We start from the raw sequence: 15,343 nt of genomic DNA, 5'->3' as shown, positions 1-15,343 counted from the left end.
CAGGACAGGGCTGAGGGTAAAGACGGTGGCCTGTGCTGGTCACGGAGGAAAGGGCAGCTGTGGTCAAGCCGCTCACATCTCCATCCCTTTCCTTCCAGCTCGAGGTGTTGGCTGGTGCTGTCTACACATCGTGCTAGAAACATGCCCCCAACACTGGAAAACCAGGAGAGTCTAGAGAGAAATCCGGATGTTTGGCTCCTTGCAAAAACACCTGCTGACCCTGGGCCCACAGCCCAGATCCTCCCCCCACCTCGCAGCCACTGTACCCTGGCCTGCCCTGGGGCCATCTCAGCGCGCCGCTCGGCACTGACCTAAGGCTCTGGACACTTCCTCCTCCCACGCGCCCTCCGCCGTCCCTGGGCTGAACAGCCGTCTGAGTGCGTCTCCCTGTGTCAGGCGGGACAACATGGCAACAAACCCCACGGCAACAAACCCCACATAACCTCTGCCTGCTCCGGTGCCACCGTCCAAAAGCAAGCAGCTCAGCTCCCAGGGCTGCTGATTTACAAACCCGGGCCGCAAGCCAGCGTCCCGCACATGACACCTCGCCCCACCAGGGAGGAGGCGGGTGCTCGCTGAGTGAGGACTTGTTCCTTTAGCAGCTCAGCCAACCAGGGTGTGCTGGGGTCTCCTCCACACACCCGGGGGACTGTCTTCAGTGATAATGTTCAATGAGACCAGAGAGCTGATGTGGTCCGCAGAATCAGCGCCTCCACGCCAGGCAAAGGCAGTACCTTGCTCAGCGAGGAGAGTCCACAAAGCTTCAGGCTGTCTGAACTGAACTGGGACAGTCCAGAAAAGGTACTCGTCCCTCCCACGACCCAGTGCGACACCACACGCTCACTTACCACCTTCGTGTCCTGCTGGCTTTCCATTCAGCTGTGCCCATGACTTTGGTCCACCTGGAGCTGAATTTGTATTCTGAAAGAAGGAAGAGAATGAGAACGGGGCCAGCCCAGCAGGCTGCTGTCCGTGCCCCGACCATGTCACAGCAAGGTGCCCCGAGGCTACATCGCTGTACCCACTACCACCAGCTGGGCAGGACCCAAGCACACGTGCTTGCCACATAGCCTTCCACTCAGGAAGCACTGGCCACACGACAGATGCAGAGCAGGCCGGAGGGCAAGTGGCCAGCCCAGGGTCACAGAGCAGAGCCAGGGCCACAGCCTGGAACACGCGCCCACACAGAGCTCCTCTGTCTTGCTCCAGGGACAAGACCAAACCCAACTCCAGCACGTGCCTTAAAAACTGTGCTGCTGCTAAGAGAATACACGTATGGGAAAGCTGACGTGCCTACTGTGTCGCTGGCCAGCCCGGCACCACTTCCCACGGCTACTGTCATCCTCCAAGGCCTGACTCCCCAAGCCCAGCCTTCCGCTCCCACCTCATCTGGGCGCACCTCATTGGCACACCTTTGCTGAAAGCTCCCTACATGCAAGCCAGGTGCCAGGCACACCAGGGTCATGTGGGTTAGACACTCAACTAGGGAAGGAGGACCAGGACTTGTTCCCACCCTACCAGGGTCCAAAGCCCCTTCAGGTCCCCAACCACTGAGTTCAGCTGCCTCTCCCAGCAACATGCCTAAACAACTGAAGGTAAAGATACACAAAACCAAGCTGACGCAGCGTGACGTCTCTTCATCCACTGGACTGGATCCCAGATCAAATAATTCCCTCCTTCTGTCCTCCCCTGCTACCACCTCCATACACGCTCAGGGCAGATGGTGGTCTCTCCAGCCTCCAAAGCAGAGCTGACCAAGTGCAACAACCCATTTATCACAGACTTGCTCCCAGTGACCTGGAATGCCCACAGGCCCCGGGGGGTCTGAATAGCTGGGGGCCGGAGGTGGGCCTCCAGACCAGGAGGCAGAGGCCCCAGGTCACTGCTATCCCACAGCCACCCCCTTGGGGTCTGCAGTTACAGGGCCCCTGGCCCTCGCCCACCAAGGGCACCAAACTGGAAGAGAAGGCCTATGGGGCCGGCCAAGGAAGGGTTACTAACACTGCAGCAAATCGCGTGCCCAGAGTCAAACTGCTTCTGAGACGAGGTTTCAAAGCCGGAAAACACGGGGGGCCTCTTCCTCTCACCATCTCTGCAGGAGAGGAAAGCCAGGAAGCGCCAGAGGGGCCGCAGGCTGGCTCCAGGGCAGGGCCTGATCCGGCCCCGACAGGCCCACAGCACCCGTTCTCCACGGGAGCCCAAGCCCTGCGCGGCAGGGACGTGGCGAGCTCATCTCCAACAGGCTCACAGAGCCAACTCTGACACCGAGCCAGGGCTGCAGAACAACCAAGGCCCCGTAACCACACTCGGTCTCAAATCTGGGAAAGAGACACGAACTCCACGCTACCCACTGTTCAACAGGCCTCAGTGGACTCAGGCTGGTGAACATGGAGTCTCACATGAATATAGATTTTTTTTCTTCTTCTTTTCCTTTGATTTAAAAGCACAGTTCAGTATTGGCTGGAGGAGGGTGTCCCTTTGGCAAAGCCATGAATGTTCCCCACAGAGTGGTTCTCTTCAAGAGAGCCAGCGAGTGCCAGGTATCTGTCCAGATTTCCAGCTACCAGCTGCTAGCCTTTGTAACCCACAGATGCTGATGGACCAAGTACAATACGAGCTCTTGATTAATCATGATTTTCTGTTTAGAGAGGTGTCTGAAATGCATTGATAAATGAAGGATTATAGCTTATTATTCCACAAAGCATATTCTAAGAAACACTAGTCCCCAGAGACAGTCTGCTAAAAGACATTTCCAAGGACAAGTAAATTCAGGGACTGCTGTCCACAATGTCCTTCACCTGGAGACCCAGGACACATCAGCATACTGAAGACACAGAGAGAAAGTCTGACGCTAAGAAAACCCATGAAGGTGCCTGCTTTGTTTTGCTTTCCAAACTCACCAGACTGTTGAACCTCCTGTGGCCTAACGCTTGCTGTCTCCTTATGGCTCTTGCTTCTGAGGAGACACTGCGGGGCCCCGATCTAGCATGCAGCTGCCCAGGTGACTCACCTTGAGCTAAGCCAACAGGAATCCAACTAGGCATCTACATTCTATCCTGAATCTGGGGTCTTTTTTGAAAGTCACTCTTCAGGTTGGCCTCTGGAACGGGCAGGTCACAGGGAGCCACCCTTCTCGGTGACGGGGTCCCCAGCACCTACCTCCTGACTGATCGACTGTGTCGGCTTCTGCAAATTGGAGACAGATTTCTGCAAACCCGGCTGCGGCAGCAACTCCGGCGGCTGAGAGGCCGTCACACTGGAACTGGACAAAGGCAGGACACACATGAGGATCAGAGGCCATGACCTCAGGGTCCCTCCACATTCCGACCTCCTCTGGCGGGTTACAAATACCTCCCCCCGGCAGACTCCTAGGCTGGCCAAGAGAACGAGAAACTGGACCACATGTGAGGTCTGCTCACCGACCCCTAACAGGACGGCCAGCACAGCTGTCTGCCTTCCTGCACAGCTTCTGCCTGCAGAGACTGAAAGCCCACTGTGAACAACAAAGGGGCGAACAGCAAAGAGACGGAGAATCTGCCACGAAGGCAGCTACAGTGGTGGGTGGAGGGGCCCCCGCCTCTCACTCCTGACCAAGGATTCACAGCTGCTCAGGGGCTGACCACTCTGAAACAGGAGATTCTTTTTTAACCTATCGGTTTGTGGAAAAAAAATATATGCTCAAGGTAAAAATAAACACATACCATACAGAATGTGTCACCATGTCATCCTCCAGAGAGAAACTCTAGCAGACTTTTCCACACACGTTAGCATAGTACTTTCTAACACGAGTAGGCTAACACCACACACACATCTCAGTATGGCAACACGTGTGAACCCACCGCTTTCTCCTAATGACACAGGTGGAAGGCCTAGAACGCGCCAATCTCCAGATTCTCCTCCATGACAGATAAAACCACAATGAACTTTTCTGTGTACTCCAAACACCGAGTCCCAGTGGGTGTGGTCCTCCCCATTCGGCCACCTCCCTGACCACCAGGGAGGGGGCAGCAGAGACGCAGCGCCAGCATCTGCTGCCACTACCAACGCTCTCCACCTCTCGCTGGCAAACATGCTTCAGCACACCGGCCCCGTTCAAGCTGCCCGACGCTATGCCGACGGGGTGTTAAGACTGGATAAGAGGAGGGAGCGAGGTTTTGTCCTAGCTCTCTAGAACTAGCAGCAGCAGAGGCATTTCACTGCTTACACGGAAACGTGCAGCACCAGTTTCATCAGAGGCTGCAGTGTCTGTGACTGACAGGAAGAGTAACACTGACATCTGCCACCCACCAGGCCCTGTGCCAAGCATGTCACCTGGGTCTTCTCGTCCCTCTCCTGTAGCCGTCCCTGGAGCCAGGGGTTATTTGTACTTCACAGGAGGACACTGATGGTCAGAAGTCAAATGGTTCCCCAGCTTCCACAAAGCTAATAAACGGCCTGGCTAGAAATCACACAGCAGTGCCTGTTCTACAAGTCACACTACCCCATGAATTGGGACGATCCCTATTCAGACTGTTAGGAAATGTTTACAGTATTTGCTTATTACTGATCAATCACCTGGCCTAATAATCTGTTCACTCTCTACATCTTGTCTGAATTAACTACAGGAAGCTTTGGGCCATTTTCAATTAGAGAAAAGGACCCTGGTTGGCAGGCCGTGATCTGGGCCACCTTTACTTTCTGGGTCTGGAGTATCAGCAGCTGGACCTCAGGGAAACAGGGCACAAAGGTGGACGAGGCCAAACTGCTCCATTTCCACTGCCTGACGAGCAAACCCCAGCAGCCGGGCTCTGCCTGCTGGCCTTAGTGAGGCCCTGTCCCTCCCTGATGCCTTCCTACCCGTCCCCGATGCAGGGCAGCTGCGCACTGACCCGGAGTGCCTGGGCCTGGCGTGGCTCTCCTCAGTGACCAGGTTGTGGGGAGGAGAGCAGCCACCTATGTGGGGCGCTGTGATCCCTCAATGAGGAAGGTTCCTCCTCCTCCACTTGGGGCCCAGCACCCAGGGACCCCAACCAAAATCAAGCGCTCGGCTCTGTCCACAGTGGGTTGTTCAGGAACTGGCTCGAGTCATTGCATAAGCTCCTCTGGGAGTGATGAGGGCTTTCTTAATAAGGCACGAGGGACACTGATCACTGGGGACTAGGTGGCTCACAGAAACCCTGCCGCTTTGGCTCCAGGAGCCAGGAAGCGAGAAACAACTCGGCAGCAGGAGTAGAGGTGGAAGAGGCGTCCTCCAACTCCCGCCTACCGCCCACCCCTCGCTCTCACCTCTTTGGGTCTTGCTGGTCCTGCTTGTTTGCCCATCCTGTTCCGTCCTTGGGTACTATCACGATGTTGGGGTCGTTTCCTTTGTTTTCAGACTTCAGACTTGGCAGGTTTGCAGGCGGTGGCATGCGCCGGGCCGTGGCAACTTTCCCGAGACTTTGTAAGCCATGTCGAGGAATAACTGCAGGGGGAGGGACGGAAAGAGATGTTGCACAGGAAGTCACGGAAGCAGAGATTCTGGGTTCACTCGGCTGCTCTTCTAAACTCTAAGTGATGATGACAATGGCAACCAAATGAAAAACAAGGGACCAATCTGCCATGAGAAGGAACTTCCCTGGTGGTCCAGTGACTTAAGACTCTGCAGTGCCAAGGCAGGGGGCTGGGCTCAATCTTTGGTCAGGGAACTAGATCCCACATGCTACAACTAAGAACCCGCATGCTGCAACTCAAGATCCTGCGTGCGGCAACTAACACCCAGTGCAGCCAAATAAATAAATCAAAGTATTTTAAACAAAAACACACAAAAGTGCTTGGTCGTAACTTATAGTCACTTTACAAGCTTCAACTGTGGTGTTGGAGAAGACTCTTGAGAGTCCCTGGGACTGCAAGGAGATCCAACCAGTTCATTCTGAAGGAGATCAGCCCTGGGATTTCTTTGGAAGGAATGATGCTAAGGCTGAAACTCCAATACTCTGGCCACCTCATGCGAAGAGTTGACTCATTGGAAAAGACTCTGATGCTGGGAGGGATTGGGGGCAGGAGAAGGGGACAACAGAGGATGAGATGGCTGGATGGCATCACTGACTCGATGGACGTGAGTCTGAGTGAACTCCAGGAGATGGTGATGGACAGGGAGGCCTGGCATGCTGCGATTCACGGGGTTGCAAAGAGTCGGACACGACTGAGCAACGGAACTGAACTGAACTGACAAGTTCTTCACCAAGGACTTCAAAGACACTGGCTGCTGAAGCCACTGTGGAGGCTTCCAGTTATTTGTGGGCAGTAGGCTCAGGGAGTTTAAGTTTAGGACACAGTAAAGAGCCAGGCCCCAAAACCTCCGTCCCACACAATCACCAGCCCTGTGCAAGGGGAGGCTGCTCTGGCCTCATGACAGCAGGACTGCGGGGACTCAGCCAAGCCTAAGCAGGGACCCCAACATTCAAAAGATTCTCAGGGGGTGTGGACAGAATCAACAGGAAATTTTCCCACCAAGTTCCGGAATAGCAGAACCACAAAAGCTAAAAAGGGTAATTCCAGTGCAAATTAAATTCCATTCTACCCATCGGGCTCAAAATAGCCAGAGCTTCAATAAGACAAGACAGATGAGGAAATAATCCTGCTACAGCAGTCAGGAATAGTCCAGGATCTGAAATAGGACATCACATAGAAGCAGAGGGTAATGGGCTCCCCAAGAACTATGAGGGTGACCCCACAGGCCCAGAAGACTGGCTTGTGTGGACCACATCTGTCTAACCAGACAGGGGACCCTAGGTTTTCCTGGTCCTAGACCCAAAAGTCTCCCTAAGGGAAAGCATAAGGTACTGGGTCCCTACCCGCTCTTACCTGAGGATCTGATTGAATCTACTGATTTTCCTTTATACTTGTCAAACAGGCTGAGAGTCGAATACTTGCTTTTCCCATCCTTGCCCTTGGTTATTTGCCCCAAACGATCGGACATTGCGATGAAATGTCATCTAGTAAGGAAATTTTTCTCGGCGCCGCTCCCGATCTGCCTTTGAAATGGGGGGAAAAAAGTGTTAATCCACCAGAACCTCTGATCCAGTGAACTGAATCCTTAGGGATCATGGATCTCCTTGAAGATGTGAAGAAAGCTTCGGACTCTGTCCCTAGAAAGATGCCGTTCCCACGCAGGCAGCCTTTCTCACATTTAAAGAGCATCTTGTAGACACCACCCCACGTCCAACGATAGGAACTCTCCCTGCCTGAAAATCAGCTGCACTCTCGCACTCACCAGCCACAATGAGAGGTAAACTTCACACATCAGGCCGTCTGACTCAAGGACAGCTCCTCAAGGTAGAAAAACAAAGGCTCATTCCCTTGTAGCACAACAATGTAACATCACAAATAACGTCTTCCTCATGGAAAGCTGTCCATTACCAGGATGAGCAAAACCAAGCCAGAGGGAAGTGCACAGCCAGGAAATCACATGAAGCAGCTGGTATGGGCGCTTTTCAAACCAAAGAACCAGCACCCAGAGGGAAACACCTGTTCAGGCGCCAAGAGCAGGGCATGGACGGGAGAGAGAGCAGGCCCCCTTGGGGAGAGGAGCCCATGTGGGCAGTACTGTCCATGCCTGCCCTCCACTGGGAAAAAATCTTGAAAGGCCAGCCAAGGAAGCAGCGTCTCCCAAGTGCCACCTTCTACCTTTCCGCCGGCTGCTCCAGAAGCACCTTCCTCATTCACTTTGGCATTCATCGATTTGAACACCCAGTGAGGCCACGTGCCAGGCACTGAGGACCAGCAGCTCCAATGCTTTCATTCTACGCTCACCCTGGCTTTAGGTTCTAAATTTGATCGTGCGAGAACAAAAACTTGTACAAGTGACTGTAATTTCCCACTGGAATCAACGTATGGGGAAAAAAGCTAAAGCATCAACTTAGGCCTACTGATAAAATGTTTTCAATGACAAAAGGGAAGTGAAAATATCCATGACTCACAACAGGCACCTGGCATAGCCGCTGCAGGAAGGTCAGTCATTTCACCCTATTCTGAAGCCACCTCGGCCAGAGGAGCACACCCAGTGAGCTGGGTGCATCCGTCCTTTCCTTCATGTCATGTGAAATGCGATACTCAAGCCCTGCCAGTCACTGTCTCGGGTGCAGGAACAGATAGGCACCCATTCTGTATCTGCAAACACTCCAGCACCTCAATGGACACCCAGGGCTGAGCGTCCTGAGTTGCATACGACGTGCAGGGGTCACCTAAGTACCACTCTCCTCCCCACAGGCCTTCAGCCACCCATGTGCGGTGTGGCACGTCTGACTCTCAGGACCCCATGAACTGTAGCCCGCCAGGCTCTTCTGTCCACGGGATCTCCAGGCAAGAATACTGGAGTTTCCTCCTCCAGAGGATCTTCCCAACCCAGGGATGGAACCCGCATCCCCTGCAATAGCAGATGGGTGGGTTCTTTACCACTGGGCCACCAGGACAGAGCCACCCAGGACGGGTACTTAACTCCCTTCCTCACTCAGAACCCGGTTTAGGCAGACACAGCCGGCCAAGGAGAGGCCCCCATGCAGCCCAGTGCTCAGGCCCCAGGTGGCCAGGAGAGGAGAGCAGGCCCCGTGAAGGAACAAATGAGGACTGATAATCGCAAGCGCTCACCAAGGCCCATCAGAGCGCTCCACGCCAGCTCCCTCTCTGGTGCCTGCTCATGTGCCAGGGGCTACACACCCTCTATCTTTAAATGGCTGCCCCTAAAGCTGCACACACGGAGCTTCTGCCACAATCAGAACTGGAAATAACTAACCTCCCCAGGCTGCTTCCCAACCCTGGGCTGCAAGGCCCTGAAGGAAAGAGACTGGATCTTGTCCCATGTCAGAATGATCAGTAATTAATAATAAGCTTTCAAATGGAAAACCACCTGAAATTCTCCATTAAGACTAGATGAGATCTAATTTTCAGATGTTTCTGTCAAATAGAAGAAACAACAGAAAAGCTCACTAGGGTAGGAACATGAACCCCTCCCAATACAGTCACATGCGTGCACGCATCGCACTACTAACAAGAGCTCTTGAAAACTGTCCCCAAGGTGATAGCCATAGGCAGCCCCAGCCTGCAGGGTTCAGTCCAAAACATGGGTTGGCAAAATACTAGTCAGGCACCAGTCAATGGCTCATTTTCTAAGGCCCTCAAGGTAAAGGTGACTCCCCCCCCCCCCCCCCCCCGCCAACATTTTCACACTTGTTTTTAAAAAACAAAGAATATGCAACAGGACACGTGGTTGGCAAAATCTGCTGACTCTGGGTCTAAAAGGAAAAGCCCTGAACATGGGAAATAGATGGGCACCCCTGAGGAGGCCCTACAGCTCCAGCAGGGGTCCAAGCAGGGCCCCCCCCACAGTGGGAGCGGCCCAGGCAGAGGGGTGGAGTCTCTTATTCATCAGTAGGGGACTACTCCACTGAGGACTCTGAGCACTCTCCACAAACTCCCGTGGCCTGCTGAGTAACATAAGTGTGGATGCCCCAATTCCCAGAACCCATGAGTATGTTACCTTCCCAGCCAACAGGGATTTTGCAGGTATGATTAAATTGAGGATCCTGAAATGGACAGATCATCCTGGATTATCCGGGTGGGCTTAATGTAATCACAAGGATCTTAGAGAGGGAGGCAGGAGGGTCAGAGTCTGAGTGGTTAACAGGAGCACAGGTTGGAGTAAGGCTCTTTAAAGCTGGAAGAGGACTAGGAGCAGAGGGGTGCAGGCCACCCGGAAAAGCTCACCAAGCCAGGAAAGCCCCCAGGAGAAACACAGCCCTGCCGCTGCTTCGATTTCAGCCCAGCAGCATCACTGCAGACTTCCAACATCCAGAACCAGGAGAGAATGTGTCTGTTTTGTTTTCAGCCACTAGAGTTTTATGGTCATCAGTCACAGCAACAACAGAAAACTAATATATTCATTCATTCAACACGTCTTTACTAGGCAGGCACTGCCATGTGTCCAAGCCCTGAGCTGGGCCTGGGACACAACCTCCGCCCCACGTCCAGCCTACACGTCTGCAGTCACACAGCTGATTAATAAGAAGCATGTTCCAGAATGTCTCACTTTAGCACTGTCGTGGGAAATGCTAAGTCTCAGCCACATGTCTGCTGCCCCTGAACCTACAAACACTTCTAAACAAAGCCAGCGGTGCCCTCCTCCCAGCCACACGACCTGCAGGACCACAGGTGCAGCATCACCATTTAAATCCAGGTACACTATTCCCTACTGAATCAAAACCCAAACGGACAAAGACAAGCGAAATAAAAATTATTCATCAGACATTCTGGGCAATCAAAAAAATCAAGACTTGAACTATCACATAATCCTGACAGTCCCACTTCTGGGAATTTATGCAAAGAATACGAAAATACTAATTTGAAAAGATGTATGTACCCCAATGTTCATTACAGCATTATTTACAATAGCCAAAAGGATGAATGAATGAAGAAACTGTGATACATATACACAATGAAATACTACCCAGCCATTTAAAAAGACAAAACGTTGCCGTTTGTGACAACAAGGATGAACCTTTAGGGTATAATGCTAAGTGAAATACGTCAGATGTAGAAAGGCAAATATTGTATGATTTCATCTCACAGGTGGAATATAAAAATTAACAACAAGCAAAAAATAAATTAAACCAAAGCAAACACACAGATACAGAGAGCAGTGGTGAGCAGCAAGGGAGGGACAAGCAGAGGAAGAAAGGGCAGAGGGTCATCTGCATGATGATGGATGGAAACTCAATTTTTGTGGTCAGCATGCTCTGGGACACAAGAAATAGAAACACAAAGTTGTACAGATAAAACATACAATGTTATAAACCAGTGTTACCTCGATAAAAAGTAAATCTTAAGAAGTATTCCTTAGTCCAAATTTCCACCAGTCCACTGATACAAACAGATCTCCCTGATTCTGCACTGCCTGGGCCCGGGGGTAGAGGTCAGAGTGCACACAGGTCAGAGCGGACACAGAGCGCTCAGTGGGTCTCCTGATGACACCACACCACTCAGAACTAACCAGTCCCCACACTCACCCCCAAGAAGCACTAGGGAACCAGAGCCTGACCGCACCCCCACTCTTTGCATCCTGGAAAAAAATAAGGAAAATATCTGAGCCAATGGGAGCTAAGAAGTGTTAATCGGTCAACAATTGTTGCTTGAATTACGTCCTCTAAATAAACTCAATCCCTCAGCAAATGCTAACCGAGCACCTACTACGTTTAGGGAATATGCTTTCTACTCCTTTTGACAAAAGCCCCTCAGTGAAGCCAAGGCAGGAACGCGCTGGACTAACACCTGCTCTGAACCCACAGGCGTACTTTTTGGAAGGCCCCTTTCCCACTTTTTAACCAAGTTATGCACTTGAGTTTTCCCACACAGACTGAGGGACCACAGCCAGATTTCACAAATGCCAACAGGTTCTAAAATCAAACATACCCAATGTTAATAACCCATGGCCATGAAATTATGCGGTTTATTGTCAAAGCAGCGTCTCACCACACATCGGGACTGGATTCTGCATTGCTACAGAAATCTGGGGTGCTAACAGGCAATGCAACTGAGTCCCCATTGCTAAGGAAACAGCCCCTGTGGGGGAGGGGGCCTGATACTCGTTCACCATAAGGCTCCACATAGAGTGCACAGATGGGCGTCCTTCAGGCCCAACTCCCCCTCCAGCAGGGCGGGCCAGTTACACACAGCCAGCCTGCGGAAACTGCAAGAGGCCGCATGGGGCCCACAGAGCAACAACTACCGGTATTTACCTGGCCCTTTACAAAGCAAGGTTACAGACACCAGCCTCAGGGCATGCAAGGGTTCTTTGCATGAAGACGTCACTGAACAAACACCAAACACAAATAAAATCATTCTGGTTTCCCCACCAGCACACACAGGTATCCATCTCCTCCAAGAATCGGGGTCATGTGTAGGGCCCAGCTCTGCTCCACCTGCGTCTCTGGCTGCTCTGCCTACCCCTGGGTTTTCATAAACATCAGGCCCAGAATACTGTTACTATGGCTTTATCCAGCTTATGAATATCTGCTGAGTTTCTGGTCTGTCAATACACACGCAAAGATTACACAAGGGCTCGACTAGCCTGTCGGATGGCAGAGACAAACATGTGGGTGTGGCTCGTGAGGCTGGGAGGCCAGAGAACACGCTTCTGGTGGGTCAGGGCCATGTCCGTTCAGCCTGGCTCATTGGGGACGAACCAGTGGAGACTCCAGGTTCTGTGGGCGGCACAGAGCAAGCCGGGAGCCCAGCCAGGGCTCTCGCTCTGCACGCGCTCCCTTTGGTAGGCAGCAGAATTCTTTTCTGGGGTGTTGCTTCTTTTTTCTAAACAAGATCTAATTTGGGTCCTCGGCACTCCATCTACAGCAACTATAAGACAAGGGAGCCCCGTCCTGCCCTCCTGCTGGAAGCCCTCCCCACCACCCAGTCCCGCACCACCCCCCCAGGCCCTGCCTGGGTCCCTGGGCATTCTCACCTAGAAAGAAAGAAGGAAAAAAAGCACCCCAAATCCGTGTGAAGACAACTTTAGGGGAATGAAGAAAAGGGCATCTTAAATCCGGGTCTGCCTATTCTGGCAACCTTCCTAAAAGCGCCGAGAGAGGAAAGGCTCTATAAGAACAAAGGAACCAGAAAGATTCACCAACAAAGGCAACTTAGTCCAGGCCCCGCCCCTCCAGACAGTAGTCCCAGCCGTCAGGTCATCAGAAGACGCTTGCTCTCATCCACCAGAGGGAGGACCTCCCAGCTTCCAGCTTATAAAAAGCCGTTTCCGAGTAATAGGATTCATTTCACTTCCACTTGGGTACTAGCCAGCGGCAGACGCCCGCCCAGCTGGGGACTCCCCGGGGTAGCCCTCAGGGCGAGCTGGGCACCCGCTGACACTCACTGTCCTCCATGCTCAGAAGACACTACGGTCATCAGTCCGCTTTACAGAGAAAGACACTACATTATGGTCAGGACAGAGCAGTAAACCGCCCAGGGTCACAGGCCATTGAGTGCTGGGGCAGGCCTGGAGCCCGGGAGGGGACAGCTGGCTGCAGACTCTCTGCCCAGGGACCCTGACTCAAGGCTGCTGGGGCTCGGCCGGGGGGACAGCGAGCGCCCCGGCCCAGCCATGTGGCAACCCTGCCTCTAAGGGTGCCTCCCAGCGACTGCACAGATGACGAGGCTAGACAAGGTGCTTAAAAACAGAACATTTTCTACACGCCAACACTGCTGGCCAACAACAGCCAGCTTTACATCGGGGCACACCCAGGCTTTCACAGGTGTCCCTGAGTCTGGCAACATTTGGGCAAACCTCTGCTTTCCTGAGCAGTCTGCAATCCTGAGGACACCTGGAGCCAGCACCACGTGGCTCTTTCCTCCAGTCACCGACAAGGAAGGGCCCACTGCGTGCTCAGAGAGGAGGGGTCCCCGGGGAAGACCCACAAGCCACAAAAACAGTGTACTCAGCCTAGGTGCCACAGCCACCAGGCACAAACAAAAGCCCCCAGCCTGGGGTGAGGAGAAAGGAAAGAAAGATCCCACTGCCACACACAACACACCAAAAAGCATGAACCGTTCCAGAATGGAAGCGGAGAGCGGGGCTGGATAAACAGGTCAGGAAATAAGCAGGTCTGGAAAGGACATGGTCACCAGACAGTATGCTTGTCCAGTCTCAGTCAGAACATAAAGAACCATCACCACACAATCCAGGATGAGATGAATAAACAATCCCATCCTTCTCCAACATGTCAGCATCTGTGAAAAAAGAACGTTAACACAGGGGTAGGTGCCAACCACCGAGTTCAAGTTCTCAGATGTGTGCTGCCCACTCTGTGGCTGCCAAGGGGTTACTCAGTGCTGGGCACGTGGAGGCAACAAAGACCCCAGCCCGCCCTCCAGAGCAGGCTCCACAGTGCCTCCCGTGGAGGGCCAGACTGAGCATCTCCAGCACACGCCAACCACCCTGCCCTGCGCTGCTGCGACCAGACAACAGGAAGCAGCAGAGCTGGCTTCCAGCGAAACTCCTTTCACCGAAACAGGAAGGGGGCCAGAGTTGGGGGCTGCAGCCAGCGGACCCCTAGTCTAAAGGGAGAAGTAGATATGGAAATGGACTCAACAAAAAGGGGTTCACATATGCCCCAGGATGTGGTGGGGGGTGGAGAGTGGGGAGCCCCACCTGGGTTTGCAGGGGAGCTTCTGCTATCTCGCCCAGCGATAGCACCACCAACTCCACACCTCCAGCTTTCAGTGGCTCCCTTCAGGGCCCCAGTCAGAAAATCAGGTTGGCCTGCCAGAAGCAGGGGACCCGCCCTAACATCTCTCCAGGCCCCAACAGGCAGGAGCTGGCCCACCTGCAAAGCTGGAGCTCAGGCCCAATCATTCCACCTGCAGGAGCCCCAGGCAGGTGAGGTTTCTGCAGGACAGGCGTGAGGCATGACTGCAGAACACAGCACACACCTCCACAGGCAAGGACAGGCAGAAGGAAAGCAAAGGCCCGAGGGACACAAAGCGGGGGACGATGCAGGAGAGAAACACACCCCCAGGAGACAGCACACTCAGGAAGCCACCGAAGTGAAACAGGAAGGCAGTAAGGGCAACGGCCGAGCTGCAGGGCCTAGAGCCCTTCCCCACCCCCACTTCTCCGGCACACTTTGGGGTCTGCAAGCCCCGCCCCCGCTTCCCTGAACCCCGTCCAGCCTTAACCACCCCCCACCAGAACCAAACCAGGTCACGGGCACCTGCTCAGACACTTTCAACCTCATCCTGATGCTCGCTGGAGGGTCAAATCCAGGACAAACAGGCGACCCCACACCCCTGCCACTCTCGTCCCCACCCCACCCCTGCCGCTGCTCTCCTCTCTCCAAACTCAGGTCGCATGTCACCTCCACACTGGCCAGTTTCCCTGTGGATTTACTGAGATGAACACCCTGCTATGCACCTCAAAGGTCTGGCATCAGGAATAAATGAATGAAGAACACAACACACGCAACCCAGGGCTCTCCCGCAGGTTGGGCCCCAGGCTCAGCACCACCACTGGCCCTGAAACACTACTCAATTTTCCGACTCCTCTGCGGCCAGTGACGCCTCCAGCTTCCTGCCTACCTCCAGGCTCCAGGGACCTGACCCCTCTCTGCAGTCTCACAGCCTAAGGACCCTGACGGCAGAGAGCAGACCTGCAAACCAAGATCGAAAATTCACAGGGGTTCAGGATCTGCCTGTGGACACCTTTAATTAATTCTTAGGAGACAGAGATGTGCTTTAATGCTCAGAAACCCTGGAGATCAACACTCCACTGCGACTGCATTTTGAAAGCACTGAGCTGCCCCGGTTTCAAGGCATCCCACGTGAGGGCAGTAAGCAG

General features: G+C 53.4%; 1 protein-coding gene across 12 annotated transcripts in view; it reads right to left on the bottom strand.

The window, feature by feature from the left end:
- PRRC2B (proline rich coiled-coil 2B) overlaps positions 1-15,343 on the bottom strand; it is an 84,603-nt gene that overhangs the window by 49,826 nt on the left and 19,434 nt on the right. For 11 of the 12 annotated variants that reach the window (XM_052649057.1, XM_052649045.1, XM_052649055.1 and 8 more), the window contains exons 2-5: positions 6,826-6,995; positions 5,266-5,443; positions 3,160-3,262; positions 849-921 (exon numbers count right to left, since the gene is read on the bottom strand). In XM_052649057.1, the coding sequence (XP_052505017.1) occupies positions 849-921; positions 3,160-3,262; positions 5,266-5,443; positions 6,826-6,940 (469 nt within the window). In that variant the 5' untranslated portion in view covers positions 6,941-6,995. The remainder of the gene's footprint in view (positions 1-848; positions 922-3,159; positions 3,263-5,265; positions 5,444-6,825; positions 6,996-15,343) is intronic. The other variant, XM_052649046.1, reaches the window with a different exon arrangement.

The sequence above is a fragment of the Budorcas taxicolor genome, chromosome 11, assembly GCF_023091745.1.
Source record: "Budorcas taxicolor isolate Tak-1 chromosome 11, Takin1.1, whole genome shotgun sequence".
Lineage (NCBI taxonomy): Eukaryota > Metazoa > Chordata > Mammalia > Artiodactyla > Bovidae > Budorcas > Budorcas taxicolor.
This window is presented reverse-complemented; position numbering and strand designations above follow the sequence as displayed.